Source organism: Atractosteus spatula, chromosome 2 (assembly GCF_055471065.1).
Source record: "Atractosteus spatula isolate fAtrSpa1 chromosome 2, fAtrSpa1.hap1, whole genome shotgun sequence".
Lineage (NCBI taxonomy): Eukaryota > Metazoa > Chordata > Actinopteri > Semionotiformes > Lepisosteidae > Atractosteus > Atractosteus spatula.
This window is the reverse complement of record NC_142707.1, coordinates 47,161,608-47,182,030: the sequence shown is the minus strand read 5'-3', so window position 1 is coordinate 47,182,030 and position 20,423 is coordinate 47,161,608. Positions and strand designations below refer to the sequence as shown.

General features: G+C 34.8%; 1 protein-coding gene across 1 annotated transcript in view; it reads right to left on the bottom strand.

Moving 5' to 3' along the window:
* LOC148839769 (PC3-like endoprotease variant B) overlaps positions 1-20,423 on the bottom strand; it is a 341,720-nt gene that overhangs the window by 209,943 nt on the left and 111,354 nt on the right. The window contains exon 6 of the mRNA XM_088938784.1: positions 4,263-4,371. Coding sequence (XP_088794910.1) covers positions 4,263-4,371 — 109 coding nt within the window. The remainder of the gene's footprint in view (positions 1-4,262; positions 4,372-20,423) is intronic.

The following is a 20,423-nucleotide window of genomic DNA, read 5'->3' as shown; positions in this document are numbered from 1 at the left end:
TATTGGATTAAGTTTTTATTAGACAGCATATAAGATTAATATTGAATGTTGCTACTATTTTTGTATCTGCAAATATATTGCATCTCTTGTCACAAAAGCAGTATGTGTGTGTGTGTTTAGGTTATATTTCTGCTTCTTTTATACAAGTACAGTATGTGAAATAAAGAGTGTCCACACAGCATTATCTTCATTTGGTTTGGTCCATTATGTCTGTTTCTCTGAAATTAGATTTCAGGTTTCAATGCAAAAGCGCTACGAATCTCATTTGTATTGAAGACATGTCTATACAGTGAAGAAACTAATTAATCTGAATCTTTGTTAATAATATATTACAGCTTTTTGTTGATTTTTAATTTTTCTACAATCTGTCACTTTTTTGTAAGAACTTAGGTGGCTGAAGTTTTTTTTTTATCTGCTGGTATAACAGAACTCTGGAAAAAGCTGGCAACTTGTTTGTAGAAAACATCAGGCTACCGCTTTCACACGACATCCTTCAATAGGACTTTCAGATAATTTCTAGACATAGATAAAATGAAATTGATGTTGTTTATCTGAGGTTATTTAGGTTTGATGAGGTCTAACACATGTTTGATAAAATGAATTTGAATAAAGCATAAATTGGATTTAAAAGATTGAAAATACATTTTATTTGAGTACTGAGTTTTAACAGACCAAAATTCTATTTGAATTCGTCTTTAAAGCAAAGACAGAAAAAGATGCTGCACGCTTAAATATGTAAGAACCACATCTCAGTTATGCAGGAACACCCACACTGAAACCATGGAAAGAATTAACTGGTCACACTCATGTACTTGGCCTAGACGGATTCAGGGTCCGAATTTAGGGAATCAATTCAGCCATTACTGGCTGGAAAGCACTTGGGCTTCTTGTGAAACTTACAGCATAAACTGAGGCATGTGTAGTGATATTTATTTAAAAATATAAATATGAACCATTCAGCCTGCAAAAAATGTAACATGTACTGTAGCAAATAAAGTAATAAAATCCAATATATTAATAATTCAGCAATGTAAAGAGCTTACAATAAAATACAGTATATAAAAACATATAAACTGTGGAAGCAGCCACATTAAAGACCTTTAAAACACAAACCACCAAGGTAATGCATTGCTGTTGTATCTAAATAACAGCTGGCCTTGTGAAATGCTCGAAATTACTGAGCGCATTTAATTTCTTCTTTTTGCTTTGCCATTGATTTAAATAAGTGCTATCAAGGAAATATGATTAGAAAACATGAGTTGTTAACAAAAGAAAGTCGCAAAAATGGCCAAAGAGAGTCTTTACGTCACTTTTGATTTTTTTAATACAAGCATTAACAAGTAACATACTAGTTATTAGAACTAAATTGAGTCTATTGGCCCAAAAGTTGCATAATAGTAATGTTTCCATTTCAAATACACTAAAAGCCATATACAGCAGCATTTAAATACAATCGATTTCGTCTGTGTAGGTTCTTTGCAGTAAAAATGATCCACTCAGAGAAAGTGAAGGTTGCATGTTGATTTAATGTAATTACTTTATGTACAGGAAGTATATTGCAACTTTAATGTTTCAAGCCTAAATGAGATTACTCTTTTGTAGATTGGGGGGAGTACGGAGCTGAAGGCTGGTCTCAATAAAATAATTTATTTTATTGTAAAATTAAAATCAATAAGTATTGATTAAAAGGTTACAAAAGGCGGTGCGTACAGCCGATTCCCCCCAGCTTTAAAAAACAGCACTGCTGTGTGCCTTGAAAACTGCCCAGAAAAGAACAGAAAACCCGCCTCATGGAATCTAAACAGAGTACTGGAGTTGAGCACAATAGCAAAAGCTTAAAATGAAAATAGCTCCAGTGGAGCAATACTAATACATTTGACACAGCCCCTGCCCTGTTATTATGCAGAGAAGCTTGTGCTTATCCCCTTTTTAAAATTAGTTTTTCCATAGAATCACCATGATGAAAAAGGAGCATTTCCTTATGGCAAACACATCCTTCTCTCGTGAATTTTGTTACTATTTACCGTTCCACATTTTTATCAGCACTCAACTGTACGAAGGCTTCAATTAGTTCTTGATGAATGAGCCCATAAGATCTTGTACTTTCATTTCCCCTGTTACCAGATATTTCGGCAATCATTATAAAATGAAATATCATTGTGATTTGAGTGAGGGATCACACATTATGCTGCAAAGCTTTTTTTTGAAAAGCTTGAATAAATGGGGGGTAAGTTACAAAGTTCCAGACTCTGTTATTTTCAGCATATAGCTACATATTTGGAAACGGTAATCAATTCAAAATGACACATTTTAATGTTTCAAGCTGTGCTCTGTGTATGTGATAAAATGCTATTGTTAAAATTCAGAACAGATTTATCTGAACATTATACATCTGTATAGAGATCCAAAAAGAAAATTAATGAAATAATTTGTAAGACTCAAATTATGTATATCACAACATTTGTATCAAATCAATCACTGCACACTACTGCAGCTTCACGTTTTCTTAACACTGAACATCTACTATTATCCCAACATGAATTTTCACCTAAATCAGCAAGGTACAGTGTATAAAACAGATAAAGAAGGTGTGGATCTTCAGCATAATTAAAAGGAAACACATGGTGTAAATTCATGCTGTGCGAACCTGTCAAAGGGCCTTTAAGCTATGCACAGATGTGAACTATAATGTAGAAACATCAGGAACATACCATTGTGTAATCTAACACAAGCTGGCTCAGTGAGGAGGCACCAAGCTCTGACACCCTTCATGGTGAAAGGAACTGGCTATCAGTCGCAGAGTCTGCAAGAACTGACTCAGGATCATTTCTCAGATCTTCCTTTCGATATGCAAGCAAAATAAAACTTTTGTTCTTTCTTTATTTGGTTAAAACGATACACTCAGATGTCTGGTGCATCAAATCATCACAATATATGTCTTCAACATGTTTTTCACTACCGTAACCCATAGTATATTATGTTTCACTAAATAACTTAATGTTTGTCACCTGAAAAGCAAAATGTGTAGATATTTGATTGGGGTGCTCTAGTTCAAATTCTGAAATGATCTGGCAGAGTCAAACCAAACGATTAATTCTCAAGATGAATGGACAGACTAGGACCAGAACATGCTAATGGAGATTACTGTATGTTGAAATAGATTCAGATAACAGATTTAGCCCAAGGTTTTGGGATGTGTGTATCACATGGCTACTGTGCCATAGAGTGAGAACAAGTTAAAGAAATTAAACAACTTGAACAACTTGTTAATGTTCCTCTCCCAAGAAGCTAGTAGTACCAAAATGAGCTTCATACTGTAGGTAACCTCTTTATATTCTTATGACATCTAAATGTTTTGTTTATTTACTTATTTGTGATGTTTTTCAAGTTAGTCACACCATGAGTATATGTCTGTGTCAGTTTGGCCTGCAGGTGAATTTTTACATTTGAACATGTACATCATCATTCATGAATAAATACAGCTATAAAAGACATACAGCATTTTTGAAGTATTTAATTCATGAAAGGGACTCACAAACCCTGTCCCTTTTCTGTTACCCTCTGCACCCAGCAGCAATCCTGCTGGGAGAAAAGGCTCAAGAGTAATCAGCCATGCACTCAGCAGCAAAAGGGTCAGTAAAACTCCCCTGAAAAAGCATGCAACTTGGAGCAATACCTTGTGATTGAGTCACAAAGATAGCTCTTTATATCATGGTTTCCCACAACAGGAATGAGTTGCAGCTAGCAGTGAATTAAATATTTTTTCTTCCGCAGTTATATTTATTACAATTATAAATAATATATGGATTATACAGTATACAGTTTTTAGGGTATACATACTTATCTAAATGATAAGTACTGTACCTTATAGTGCAACATTTTGAAACCATAACAGATAATTATAATTATATTATTTAGGTACAGTTTTGTTGCTTCAAAAAATCCGGAAATCAAAATACACAATTAAATACACAATTAAAAAACAGTGAATGCTCTGTGATGCAAGTGAAATCGTTTTTCATCCCATAAATCAGAGAAATCCAGAGTAATATAATATGTGTTGCTAACATTTACATCAACTGTGCTTATAAAACACTCTCAGGGCAGTTCTCCAGGAACAGATGTGTAGTAAAGTTTTTACTGCAGAGACCAAAGAGCGTCTTTATGTTCAGATTGCTAAAAAAGAAAATCCAGTCATCTAAGCCATTAATCACGAGTGTTCATTTTCAGCATAAATATCAATAAAAGCAGAAAGGGCTTACCATCATCGATAATGGTCACCACCACTCCTTTTCCAGTGATATTTCTCTTCCAGACAGGCATGATATTGAGGTCAAACCTTTTAGGGCTTCCGAATTGTCCTCGGTTGTACTAAAATAAAAATGTTTTATCATTTTAAAGGTCAAGTTAGTGTATTGTTTTCAAGGCAATGGGTATTTTAGCTGCTTTGAAAAACTCAAAGCTAATTCAAAGCTAATTTTCTTTTTTAGCTCAGAAAAACAGGATGATCTTATATCACACAACTGGAAAAGATAAGTTATTTCAGACTGTATGTTTGAATTAGCATTATTGTAATTGTCAATAAAATAAATCTGATCCACTTCAGTTTAGAGCCTCCTTTCTAAGAAAAAACTGTTTAAAAACAATGTAAGAGCACTGATTATTTATTACACTGGAGAGAAAATCAGAGCAAAAGACAGTTGTAATGGACAAAGTGGGGTTAGAGCTGTAGAATTTTACTTACTTTAGGTATAAAAGTACTACATACAGTAATACATATAACATTATAATTCGGCAATCAATACTGTGTTAACCAACAAAGCAATTGCAACTCTTCTGCAGTTTTACAGGAGATGTAGTGATTCCATTAAAAAAATATATGAACCTTATTTTCAGCAGATTAATGGTAAAGTGCAAGGCAAGATGACAAAAAAGAATACATTCTGCTTTAAAAGGTAGAGCTGTAGAAGCAGAACTCAAGTTCCCATAAATGACCTCAGAGGACTGGAGAATGGACGATCCCGGGATTGCCTTTTAAATGTGGGCACTGTCCAGCTGTGGCACTTACCATACTGTATATACTGCACAGTAGTATATACAGTACAGAACTTCCGTGAACCTCTACTTGGAAGATGTAGAGGATGATTCCACAGTGAAAGATTTGGGAAGAAGGCCACTGCATCCAAAATTTTAGAAAAAGGAAAATTTCCTTTTTACTTTTGAGCGTGAAAGTACAGTACCATTTACTTGGCCCTTTGCAGCTTGCACGCTGACACAGCTCCCCACTCTCTTATCTACCATATGTACTGGGTAACTGGAAATGGGTGCTCACAACTTCAGGATATTTTGTCCCTGGGGACTTAGCTATTCACATACTGCACAGCACTTCTGTTTCTGAGTGATGTGGGTGTCATGGACCCATTATAGACGCTGTCTACAGGGACTCAGTATTCAAAATGTTTGAGAGTCTGATTTACAGCCTAAAGTGGTTTGGGAATAGAACTTTTTATTTTATTTAGTATTTTTGTCTCTCAATTCCATTGGTTGAAAGGAATATCTGAAGTAGGGTACAGGGATTAAAAAATGAAGAGTTTATAGAAAGCAGAGGAAGTTCTGTATATAAATTAACATGACTTTCATTTTTTAAATAAGTATTATATGCTATTTTCATGATAATGAAATATGTTTATACCACCATCAGTGACCTAGAACAAAAGTTGTAGGTGATTAGTCCTGAAAGATGACCACAAAATGTAAAACAATATTTTCTAAACAACTAGTGTTTTATGCATATTTTATAAAAATCAAAATGAAGAAGCATTCTAATTTCTTCACCAGAATGAAAGACTGACATCTAGTGAAAAAAATAACATTATTAATGATTTAGAGACTTTCAAGCAATACTATTAAAGGTCTTAGGGTACTCTATTCATAAATCACTTCTGTTAGATTCCCTTCCTAATCCCAACCAATTTAGCAAAATATTATTCTGAGATCAAATTTTGATTAATAGATGAGACAATCTTTAGTATCTCCTGTGCTCTGGTCTAAGTCAATGTATTTTGGAAGTTCAGCAAAAGATATTTTTATATTTTTCTGCAGTAACCCTTCTCTTCTTTAGTTCTCCAGGTTGACATATTTGGAAGTTATTCGAAATTCTATCTCAGATAGATTTCCCTACAAAATATACAAAAGAATAGAAAATGGGCACATTTTTTTTCCATTGGGTAGCCATGAGCAAAGCAGCCTATTATTTATTTTAAGAAAGAGAGTCCCGCAAAAGAGTCTTCTCTCAGATATTTGATGACAATACTGCATTCTTGCTTTGTAGTGGAAGAGATCAGAACAGAATGAACCCTGAGCTCACAATAGCTGAGTCTGGATTCAAAAAAGTTGCATCATTTATGCCACACAATAGATTCATTGCTCCTATCTGCATTTAAAAATTATACTTATTGCACTACCTTATTAGGAGAAATGCCCACACAAAATGTAAAATATGTTATTAATAATAACATCTAAAAGGGGAAATGTGAAAGTGCTACAAGACAGTCATATGTACAGTACCAAGTACACTCCTTTACTGTCAGACACTGTGCTTATATAAGAATTTCTACTGAAGAAATGGAAACCGCCCAAACCACAGCAAACTTACAGTACCTCGCAGTACTTCAGAGTGTATCCTACAGTGTGTAAAATCAAATTAAATAAATGCATTTGTTAGCTACATAATGTGTAATTTCACAAAATGCTGTTTAAACACAGATGACAATACTTTATGAAAAAGCAATATACTGTATAATATCTTAATGTGTTTAAAGCAATAAACTGATGTTAAAATATTTTGTTTTTTTCTGCCGGCAAAGGACAATTGTGCTGTATAGTGATGTTACCCAATTACTGTGTTGCATCTGTTTGAACAAAGTCTTCTCCCATCTCACAAAAACTGGATTAGGGTGTATACTGTACATGTATACATGTAGACAATCGGAAATGCATAATAGGAGTTGGCAATCAGTCATCATCATGTTACAGTACATAGAGTATAAGAAGGGTTCCTTCACAAACTAATTTATTGAGATGGTGAATCCGCAAGATTGTGCATCTCTTTAGTGACACTGTACACTGTGTAAGTAAAAGAAAAGATGTTTTAGATCCCCTTACACCTTCTCTACAGTTACATGTTTTGCAGGAAAAGCGTAGTAATTCTGAGGTACACAAGGGAATTGTGTTATATTTCGCTTGATACAAAATTTGAACTGGAAACGCACATCCAATTAATATTCAAGAATACGAAAACTAGCCATTTTTCAGATTTTAGATAGTCATAGAAGAGAAAAACACTATCCCCGCCCCGGAACATTGTTTTCATAAGCATCGAGATTTACAGATTCACAAACTGAAAGGTTTAAAAAAGTTTTTTTTTTTTCACCATATGAACAGGAAAAAAGAGCACAGATGAATCTAACTAAACAAAAAAGTAAATAAAGCACAGCAGGAATCTGAAGCTTCCAGGGAGACCAGCTATGCTTTGTAGGAGAAGAAAAGGTCTGACTAGATGAATAGCCTTACTGCATAGGAGTACTGGGCTACCCAAGGGAATCCAGTAATGATAAAGGGGGAGGGGGTGTACAAAGAGAGAGAGTGAGAGACAGAGCAAGCGAAAAACAGGCATCAAAAATATTTATTTCTCACTCCAAAAGACAAACTTGAGGTCTTTTACTTTTTTCATATATAGTACACAAAAAAGCAGGTGGTATAGGATTTTGAAATCACATTTCCAAAGGAGACATGTACAGAACTGAAATGCAATTGATGGAAGAAAATAGAAATGCGAAGAGACTATTCACAATACAGTGCTTACTTTATATACTTAGTGAGAAACCTTTGCTTGAATTTTTGCATTAACAAGATACGCAAGAGTGTATGAGTATAAGCAAAGAAAATGTGTTCTGGACATCCATTGATCCAAAAAGCTTCAAAGATACTTCAAGGCTCAATGTTTTAGTATACTAGTGTTTATTTTACCAACTGTTATGCTGTCATTAAGGTCACAAATATTACAATAAAAAGCAAAAAATGTTTAACGTATTATGTAATATATGCTAAAAAGAATAATTTCCCTCTGAAATCTACATTTTGATTTTTGCTGTGTTTACTGTGTAGAATTGACTTGGTTCACACAGCTGCCATCACATTTGTTTTCTACAAGCAAATGTTTCAACATGAAGGCATCATGTGATTGAGGACTTTTGTACCTTAAAGCCCAATTTATTGCTGCACAAGAAACCCCATTCCTATGCCATTTGTATGTACAGTACAGGTCTGTTTAAAAAAAGATTACTCGATAGCCTTTTTCACAAGCAGTTTTTTTAATTCCCAAATTGCTTAAAGGCGGGGGAGTTATAATGTTGTGTGTTCATAAGAAAATCATTTGTCTGCAGTATAGAGAAAAATTGCTCTCATAATGAAAGTGTTATATGCTATCCCAACACTGGTTTCAAATTAGGAATAACAAACACTAATCACATCCTGTAGTAGGAAGATTCCAAGACTGTTATTTTCCAAGGGAAAAAAATAATCTGTAAAAGATATACTGTAGCTCCCATCTACGTCAGAAAACCCACTCTAACTAGGCTAAATCACTGTATGATCACAAAAAAGATCTAAGATTTCCAGAGATGTAATCCCATACACTGTATATATACTGTATATGTTAAAATTAGAACACATACAAAGGAAAGCGACAAGGTGATGATTAGCAATAGTAATTATATTACAGGTATTCACATGAGTCACTTTAATTTCTTACCTCCATATAAAAAATGAGAATATTATGATTTCAAAATAGAACAAGTATAAATCATGAAAGCTAAGCTTGCTAACTGACAGCTGAATCAGTAAGGACAATATAAACAGCTAAACATGTCCTTGGAGAGGAAAGATTTTACTTTGCCATTTGTCCCTGGCATGCCCCCAAACCTGAGCAGATTACTTGTGGCCAATCAATATTTGTATCCACCAGAGGCCTGTTATACAGTTTAAAAAAAAGCTGCTTCAAGGAGACTTGCTCCCTTGTTTGCATTTAGTTTTAGCCACTGGGCACTGTGATAAGAATCCTGGACATGGCTCATTTTTCATTTCCTAGCACTCTCCTGGATTTCCAATGAAAGGTGGCAGAGTGCTTTAAAGAGCCTTAATGTAGCAGTTTCCTGACCCAGTTAGAAAACAAAATCATGTTTATATATGTATATAATATACTGTATACAGTATGTAGACACACTTTCAATACAATCAACTCTCATTATTAATTAAACAATGATAACAAATTAATCCTATACAGCACACACAATATGTGACACATATTTTCACCTCTCAGTATTAACTGAGCAGTGCTAACTAGTTTTTTGAGTGGTGTCATGCAAGACTGTGCCAATAGAAAATGACACAGTTTACATTCTCTTGTTGCCTTCCTTATTACCTCCTAAGTATGCAATGGTAACAAAGGTGTGCTTGCAGGTTTGTACCTGTTGCAAAGCTGATGATTTCAAGCAGTAAAAGGTGCAAAGGTTCACAGGTTTGAATCACACTGTAGCTCCGTTAAAAAGGGACAGGTGCTGGTGGGAAGGTCTCAACGTGAAGTCAGAAGGGAACTCAGGGTTCAGTCACTAAACTCCAGCAGGACTAACAACTGAAAGGCAGGCCTAAGTGATCAATCAAGACCCAGTCAGTCACATGTAGCAGCTCGGAAGAGACCTCCTGAGGAATCACTTCCACACATCTACTGTACAACTACTATATGTCTATTTACAAAACTGGATGTCATGAAAAAACACACAAACTCGACTGTAATCATAAGACAGCTCAGGGCTGCTGGGTCAGAGTGCCAGCATTTCAACAATAGCACCTCTGTGAATGGACATTGCCACATGGCTAGTCTTTGAGCATCAATGTACAGCAGAAATGGGCAAAGGGGGACATTTGCTGATGAATCTGGAGTTTAGAATTTTATTTGAATGTGGCAGTGCATATGTATACAGGAGAAACAAAGTAAAGCTGTTCAAGAAGTCCCCTGTATGGTAATATATAGCCTTTTGATGGTGGTAACATTGTCTAAAAGACACTAACGATGTCCTCAAGACCCAGCATGTAGTCTACCAAATACATTTTGCTATGCAGTGTGTTTATTATAATTAATAATATTACGATTTTATTTTTTTACAAAACAGGTTAGATGGGCACATTACCTACTTTCATTTGGAACCTTTCTTATGTTCTCATGTTCATTTTGAATCTAATACTGCATTACAAAGGTTTTTTAAATGTTTATGTACTGTACATGAGTGTGCATTTGTATACATGTTATATTCACTCCATATGTCTTTATAAGAAATTGAATGTAAAACAAAATAATGACGTCTGAGCTTTCTAATTTTCCACCTTCATATTTATGACAAGAATGCAGCAGTACCGTTGCGGTGTTAGTGAACCTTTTTCCCTCTGGAACAGAATTTCCAAACCAATGCCCCTGTATGGAGTCTGGAGACACTATGTATAGGCAGTACCATTCTTTAGGTGAGACACTAAACAGACTCCTTGATTAAACACTAAACCAATTATCAAATACTCAGGATAAAAGTCCTGACTACTTGGTCATTTAAGATACAATGGCACTGTTCATAAGAGTGGGTGTCAACACTGGCACTGTGCCTCCTGGCTAAATTCCTCTCTGGGCTTTGACAATATGGCCTTAAAGTTCTCCTGAATTCAACTGTGGAAGCAACTTTATAATTTTTCTACCTGCAGAGGGAGCTGCTAGTGCATAATGGGAATGAAAAGCAATATATACATGCAAATATTATTAATTACCAATGTGAAATTGAAATAGACCACACCCTGTAGAACTGCATTATAAAAATTGGAGAAATATTCATAATTTTAAAGCAATCAGGATTTCTCAATAATAAGTAGAAGGTTTAAGGATTATAACTTTGAAAATGCCTTAGGTGCATTATATCTAATCCTGAATATGCTACAGAAAAATAAAGCAATGTATATTGTTATTTACAATGTGTTCTAGTATCTGAGGTGAAGAGGTTATCTTAGTACAGGGACTTCAGAAAACAATAAACAAACCCTAGCAGATTCCAGCATGTCTAATTAGGAATAATGCAACCTGGTAAAGAGTGATCACTTCACTTTTTTATGAGCCAAAGCTTTAGCTCTGTATCAGTCCTACCCCCGTAACCAAACCAAGAACTGAACAGGGTCATAGAATGGACGTTATCCCTCTAGGTTTATCAACACACCTTTGATGTGCAATGGATACCTCTTGTGAGCTCTTTACCTTTTATGACAAATTAGGACAATTCCAAGGCTAAGCATGGAGAAGTGGCAGAGATCTGAAAATGATGCTAACTCCAGCATGCCCAGATATCTTATTACAACACCAAGAGGGGTGGCAGTGTGATGTATTGTTGGGGTGAGGGGACAGCTGTATAAAATGGTACTAAAATGTGTATGGAAAAAATTAAAAGTTACAGTGAAATAGTAATAAAAGACAAAATGCTGAGATGTGTAAATTAGGAGGAACAGGAGATCTTACTGCACTGTTCCGATTAAAAAGACCGAAAGATCATATTCCTCTAACCAGAAACAAAGACAGTTTTATTTTAAAAAAAGAAAGAAAATTGGAGTAAAAATGTTAATCTAGTCATGCAATGTCATCTGGCACACAATTTGATAAATCAAAATAAAATAAATAAATGTATTGTGTCTTGAACACAGAAACTGTATCATCCCATAATTTTCACACAGAAAATGTATCATCCCATAATTTTCACACAGAAAACGTATCATCCCATAATTTTCACAGTGTGACATATTTTCTACTATATCTTTAGTGCCACTTTTCAGGAGGTGTTTTAAGATTTGCTGTAGTATTGTCAGTAGGAACAAGGATTTACAATACACGGACATTTGTATCTGCAATTTTTATGAAATGAGATGACATCTTTTTTCAGTTATTAAATATGAAAGCAAAACTATCTGCTGTCATATAGCTTCTTCAGAAATTAGCGAGCTTGTTCTCAAGATTTTTAATAAAAAGAGAACACACTGAAATAATCTATGTCTTTTATCATAACCTGATATGTCACACTCCTTCTCTAATCTGACTGCCACAGTATTTTTAACAGCCTCTTTAAAGTTTTATAGCAAGCAATTACCAACAGGCTTCATAATTCACTGCAAAATGTTTTAGCGTTAAGTTGAAGGCCACTTTCTACACTGTCCTTCCCCAATTAAATCTACATAATGAACTGTATACAATGCACTAGTTGGAATATATAATTTCTCAGTTTGTTTTATACTACATTTTCAAAACAACATTTGAATGTACTTTTAAATATCCATTTTGTTTCTCCACTAAAGCTCTTGTCTTTATTCTCATTATGTACATTCTGGGTTGCTTTTAATGCTTACTTAATACTTTATTGTACAAGTGCAAAAAAGATCTAATTAACTGTATATGTATATAACCGAACACAGGCCTTTGAACAGAGCTCTTGAATAAGACTGTGATGCTCACATGATTACTTCACTCTAAATCAAAAGTCTCAATCAACTTTCTCAGAATCGTGTCACATTGTAAATAAAATCACTAAGGACACATTGACTGCTCCATGCTAGTCTATGCAACAGATATAAAAATTCAGTTTCCTTTGAAAACAGAATGCAATATTGATTGAACATCATACCCAGTCTAGTTTTTTGTTCTTTTAGATCTGTTTTTCTTGATGGCTTTATTAACTAGGCTTGAAATAGGGACTACCTATCTGTGCAACACACGCTTGATTCTGAGGCACCAGGCAGTTAGGAGATGTGGAGCTCAATCCATTCATAATGAAGAGCAGGGATCAAATTCAGGAACAACTTAAAATACCAGTAAAAAAATCAAACGTACCCTGTATACTGAATGTCATGGTGTCAGGAAAAATCACACAAAGTAGAATGTGGAAACTCCACAGATGTAGGAGCACTAACCACCACATCACTGAATACCTGAAAAGGGGACACCAACTCAGAGAAAATAATTCCAAATATACTGAATAGTTAGGCAAAGAATTTAGCAGCATTACTACAAGTGAAAGATATGTTTCTGACATGAAAATCAATATTCTCCCTATGAAAAAAATATCATGGTGTACAATAACATAGTATGAATTCACGAAGTATTTTTGCAGTTTTCCCATGGTTTTGCTATGCTCACATCATATTTCTAATTTCCTTTGCACTGATATCTTTTCCTGTTAGTATTTTACCACATATTATCGTGATTTCACTATTTTAAACTTCACTCATATTAACATGATATACTAAAGGGAAATATTCAAAGGCATACCTTTCACTGCAAATAAAAAATATGACTATTGGCTAGTATATACAGTATACAGTATACAGTACAGTGAAAAAAGTTCACTTTCTTCTAAAAACGTCCCATTTTGTTGATAAATGAGAAATTATGTATCTATTTTTTAAATTAATAGTTTACTTAAAACTTGAAAGTCCAAGCATAGAATTTAAACTTATACTGGTAAAACAAGCTAAACGTCAGCACAAAACAGTAAAGAACAAAATGTTTTGGAACAAAACCTAAAATGTGAAGACTGAATACATTTCCATGCCCTTTGCTATGGCATTTTTGTACAGTAGTTGAGGTACAAAAAATCATTTTGACGAATCACACAATTAGTTGAGTGATTTATCAGTGTGGTCTCTGTCTCTACAGTGTGTAATTATAGTGCTTCACACTGTATGATTTCAGAATAAATACATTGGTCTCTGTAAGTTCCCTCAGTAAGGTGGTAAATTTCAAGCAGACATTCAGCCACGAAGACCAAGGAGCTTTAGATTTTAGGGATAAAACTGTAGAAACACACAGATTGTGAGAAGGGTATAAAAAAGGCACTGAATATGCATTTCAGCAGAATTAAGTTTGTCATTAAGAAGTGAAAGGTGTTAACATACAGCACAGACACTGTCTAGATTTACCCAAACTGAGCAGCTGGGCAAGGAAGAAACATGTGAGATGCCACAACAAGGCCAACAGTAAACTTGAAAGAGCTTAAGAGTTCAATGGCTGAGATGGGAGAAAATGTCAACAATGAGATGAAAGATGACTCAACAATATTCTGGTCCTTCCACAAACATGGCATCTATGGTAAAGTGGCAACCACATCTTAAATCCGATACCGAGTTTATAACAAAGAAGTTACGTGGCACTGCAAACATGTGGTAAAATGTTTTGTGGACAGACAATACAAAATTGATCAACTTCTGGCACAACCTCAACACAGTGTGTCACCCAGTCAAGAGCATGTGAACCATATTATGCTATGGTGCCACTTCTCCTCTGCAGGAAATAGGAAGCTTGTCAAAATGAGGGCAAAATGAATGAAGAAATCTACAAACAAATAAAAGAGGAAAACCTGCTTCAGCATGCTAACAGCCTATATGAAAATGAAAATTCACCTTTCAGCAAGAAAATTACAAAAGCAAGGCTAAACCTAGTCTGGAATGAGTTAACAAGAAGGACGAGAAGATCCTTGAGTGGCCCAGTCAAAGGATTTTGATCCTATAGGAAATCTATGGCAAGTAACTGCCTTCCCACAACTATCCCCAACCAATATGACAGAGCTTGGGCAAGTTTGCAAAGAATGGAGTTGGTAGTTGGTAAAAACGTATCCAAAAAACGTACAGCTGAAATTGCTAACCAATGTGCCTCCACTAGGTGCTGACTTGGGAGATGAATACTTACGCAATCAATACAGTATATTTTAGTTTTCGATTTTTCTTTTTTAATAGTTCTTTGCTATAATTATCATCGACAAAATTAGACATCATTGGAACAAGTAAATACGTTTGCAAGCCTCTGTGTATACTGTGTATAACGAAGAGTGTCATAGCCTGTATCAGTCTTTATTCAGCATAATGTAACAGAGAGGACTGCAAAGCTGGTCCTGGCTACAGTCCTCCAGTTTTAAAAGGCAGGTGTAAAAAGTCACTGAGCAGAGACCTGGGAGTTGTGATGAATTGTTATAATTGGACCAATTATTTGCTTAATTATGTCAATCTAGAGCTCAGCTCTGGAAACCAGAAGACAATGTGATGCCTACATCCCAGGCTAGGCAGCCCGAGAACTGTGAACTGAGGTGACGGCGGCAGTGGGATACACTGCAAGCAGCAGAAAAGATAATGTAACAAAGTGTTTGATAACAAACTTGACTTCCTTGAAACTTGCCTTCTTGGACAACTATAAATAAAGAGAGTGTGGACAAAGGATTTGACAGACAGCTCTCTTATAGTTGTAAGGTTGTATTATAAGAGTTTCCTGACTGACAAAATTCACCATAACTGAACGCATGTGTGATAACTGTTTTGTTTAGACTTGCTTGAGTTGGAGACCCAAAAGAAAACATGAACATATCCAGCAACAATGTTCAAATTAAACATCAATGTTAAAATGAAAAAAAAAATCCACAGCAAGACCCAGGCTTCTGACACTGGAACTGACTTAGATACCAATGATAATATAAATAGCAAGGGTTCCAAAGCAGAGCTCTGTGGCACACCAGAAGGAATTCACATTTAGAAGAACAATTACCAAGAAGGACAGAATGGCATTTACCAAATATAAATCAAATCAGTCCAGGGCAATGAATGAGATACCAACACTGATCATTTTAAGTAAAATAATGTGGTAAACTGTATAAAATGCAGCACTAAGATTAAATAAAACAAAACAGAAAGGAATCAATAATGTGGAACTATCAGAAAGCCATTCACTTTTCTAAGGAGAGCTGCTTCTGTACAGTCTTAGTGAGGAAAACTGGGCTAAAATTACTCAAATAAACTTTGTTATATGCTCCTCTAATTGAGGAGCTACCCCATTCTCTTTTTTGGAAAATAAAGGAAAATTAGAAATGGACATATAAAGTAGCCGCTCACCTGCCTAGTTTTGAGTGGACTTCTTCAGCATTGATTTTAATACTGCTTCATTTGAAAATGCAGGTTCTACTTCAGTATGGTGCACGGGGAGAAGAACTAATACTATTGGTAATAACAGAGCACATTAAAGCGGTGCTCGAACAAATAACTATAGAGGGAGCAGGATCCAAGGAGAAAGTGACAGGCTTCATTTTTATAAGGTGTTCAATAAACAGCACTATCTGATAGGTCTGTATTAACAACAACAAGACAGCTACTTCAAGCTATACAGTGTGATCTCTGCTACCCTTAAGAGCTTTGAGGTAACTACCTTAATTGCTTGTTAATAGGCTTATTCAATGAACATTGTGAATTTCTTTCACATTGTGAATTTTTTCACAGTGCTCGGATAATACTGAACCTTGATGTACTGTACAGGCTTTCATAAACCTGGAAAACAATAATTTGCAGTGACAACTTTGCCATGAATCTGGTATGTAAAGTATTTATGCTGTAGTAGTTGTACATAGAAATGCAGAATGTCTTTGAGAGGTGAAAAAAGACATCAATCCACTGCAGCTGTTTTCTGTGCACTTCATAATTGCTTTAGCTTTGCTCCGCCAATGACCTTTACTGGATTGTTGAGTGAGAGAAAACATTTTACAACTCCTATCAGAAGAATGCAAACCTAGACATACAGTACAGTTACAAGGTTTGTTTTCAAGCACTTTTTTTTTTGCTTTTAATAATGACAATAATCTTTTAAAAATGTTTTCATTTGTATTAAACTCTATGAAATATTCCCAGACGTCACACATGCTGGGGTAAAATCTTTTATTCCTTATTCATTAAATGAAGCATAAACAGCTCAGATAAGGAACTTGAGTTCCCAATGTTTTACATTCAAAGATAAAATACATACAGTATGCCAGTCTTTATCCTTGTATCTCTGTTCACCTCTCAGGGGATCTTTAAGAGGTTAAACACTATGTCACTGGTAAGCCACTAGAAGATTGGCACACAAGCCTTGAAAATCTCTTTATAATTACATTAGACTGAAAAGCTCAGTTGCTCCACATGTTATTACCCCCAAAGGCTGACTTTTAAAGGAAAAGAAAAGTGTATATTAGAGTATCACATTAAAAAGTAGAAGTTATACAACCTACAAAGATCTTCCATCTTCAATACAGTGTGGTTAGAACAGCAGAAAAAGATAATAAATGAGCAGCCAAACACTGAAATAACATACTGTAGTGAGAAGGTTTGCTTTAATATTTTAAATATATTTGTTTATTCTCTTCTAGAGAATATAGGTACTGTAATAGAGTGCTAAGTAGTTTTTCTGTTCTTGTTTTACTTGTCATCTGGATTTAAAATAACAAGTACTGTATATGAAGCTTTTACTTGCAATCTACAATCAGCCGTGCCAAGAAATGGTGTCTGTCTCCAGCAGTAAATCATAGATTACAACCTTATTTATGCTGCACCATAAACATTCCTTTTATATGTTCTGCTGTTCCCACAAAAAATATTCACCCTCATATCAATGTCCAAATATCAGTAAATATGTATGCCCATTTTGTCTATACTGTTTCTGGCACAGTCGCATTAAATAAAATGGTTTCATGCTTTAATAACATTTTAATATTATAAATCATCACTACTTTTGTTAATACATACAGTTGTTAAATTATATATTCTGCATCTCACTAGCACATTTTTTGAAATATTGTATGAAAAATAGCAAATGGGCTTTTTTATTCTTCAGTTGTCTTATTTACTTGCTATATTTTACACAGGATTGTATTTCTGCTTTGGCATTATAAAAGAAGGGATGGTAGTCCTTCTGGTTTATTTATAGTAAGATCTTAACTCAATCATTGGGTGCAGATTCTAGTTTGGACGTGCTTTACACAGTACAGTATATATAAATAAAACATTGGTCCAATACTACCAATTAGTTTTGGATCTTTTGAAATTAGAAAGATAAGTAGGCCTATACTGAAGTACTATGATACAAATATATTTTTACATTAAAACACATTTATTTTGTCCTCTGATTAATGCAAAAGCCATTTGTGTGAGTTCCTTTCTTTAAAGGACACCCTTCATTATATCAACAGCTATACATTAATGACTTGGATCTAATTAATAATTAATTATGTAATGGAATGTTAGTGTAATCTTTTATATCATAATTTAACAATAAAAACATCCATATACCATTAGAGATATAATTCTGAATATTATGATGCAAGATGTCAATAAGGAGTACTTTCTTTTTCTGCAGGTATTTTTTTTTAAACTAAGAACTATAATTTTACAAAGCTTTAGTATTTAATATTAAATCTTCGAGCAGTAGAAGATAAGCAAATTTATTATCTACCAGTAATAATTTCAGAAATGCCAATGTAAACATAAATAAGCCAACTATTTTGTCAACTCTTGATTTAATGTCATCTGGCACTGCGGCGTTTACCGTTTTCTGTTTTGTCACACAAACCTTTACTGTCCCTCATTGACATCCTGTAGCTCACACCATACAGTACCAGATACATTCAGCCTTTTCGACAATTTTAAAATCTGATACATTTTATGGGTGAACAAGTTAAAAATGTTTTGACCACAGGAGAATTTCACAGAGTATTAAGTGTGAAACGAAGTACAGTAGGCTATACAGTACCCATCTGTCTATTTACACAGTAGATTTGTGAAAAATGTAAATTTGGAGGTGTAGAGATTTTATTTTTCAATTAGATCTCCAAACATTTTGTGCTAGTCCAGTCCACAAATGAATTAGTTTTGGGACTTTGGAAATATGTGTATTATGAACCTTATGTCAGACGCATTTAAAATAAAACCCAGTTAAATAGCGATCTGTCATTAAATCTGTCATGGCAAATATCACACAGAGTTGACCAGGAGGATTTCTGATTTTTGTGTCTAAGAGTAGTTAGAAAGCTTTGGGTGTGATTTTCATAACGACTGATAGTCTTTTACAAAACACAGGATGAAACAATAAGACAGAATCATGTAATTATCTGCTTCCACTGTAGGCCATACAGGTATAATAAAATATAAGACAAATTTCCTTAAAACAATATAAATATGCACCCCCATGGCACATTTCTTTTCTGTGTTGGCTTTCCAAAGATCTTGAACTTGAGAAAGGTTAGACATCACAAAGGCATGAGCAGTTTGTGAGCATCAGCAGATTTAGCTTGTAATTTCATTGATCTGTGTGGGCTTGCTGTTTGCAAACCAGCTGCTGCACTGTTTCCCCACAGCTACTGATCTGAGTAGCATTGATTTTTTTTCCCTTTGCATTAACATAGCATTTCTTCTTTAATGGGCAATAAGTGACTGAAGTGAAACACAAAAGATTGGGGATAACAGGCCCCCAACCCTTTTAGTCTGCACTTCATTTGCAATCAGTAGTTTGCAGAAAAGATAAACTGCTGTATTGTAAATAGAAAGCGGAGCATAGCATGCTGAAAGAACAGTGACTTTAAACAAAATCATGTAGAAAAATGTATTACTGAGGCAGGTGTGTGTGTCTGTGTGTGTACTCCCCGATAAATTAGTTCAGGATACAGGAACATTAAGTTATTTACAGGTTTAGAATATTATTATTTAATGCATTGCCAATGTTTTATTGTACATTCTTCCCAAACATTCAATCACTGGATCCTGATATGTGGTACTATGATTAATGTTTTAACATATGTATACAGTATAGAAAAATGGAGATTTTCTATCAATCAAGGTTAGCCCATGCAAAAATGTCTCTGAAATAGAACATATTGCCCTATAATTAAAAAGAGTTTATATACAAAATATAAGGGTTCCAATATAAATTATAAGAGTGTATAATATATACAGTAATGTAGTGTGATAATGGAACATGTTCTATCAGAAAACCAGTGATATGTGCTATTTGTCAGGCTTTCTCCTGCTAACCTTTGTCATTGTAGACCAGACGTAGAAGCTGAAGTCAAGTCTGAGTATTTTTTTATTTACCTTTTAATAACTGATCTCCTGTGATAATAATAATGAGGCCCCAGATTAAATCTTCTTAGAGTGCTGTCTGGTTGGAGTTTACATGTTCTTCCCTGGTTTCCTCCCGGTGCTTTAGACTCCTTGCCAAGTGCAAAGACATACTGGTGGGTTATAACGGGGTTCTGGGAAAACCCTGGTGTGAGTGGGTGTGTGTTTGTACCTATATTTGCCCTGTGATGCCCTGATGTCCCATTCAGGGTATATCCTGCCTTGTGCCCATTGCTTGCATGCTAGGCCCCGTTCTTATATTGGATAAAGCAGCTAGAAAATAGATAGAAACCTAGAAATCTCAGAATCTCAGGACTGACAATGGAGATTTAATACACTATTGAATACACTATTTGCCTTCCTAGGTACTAGGAACTGCCCCCCAAACA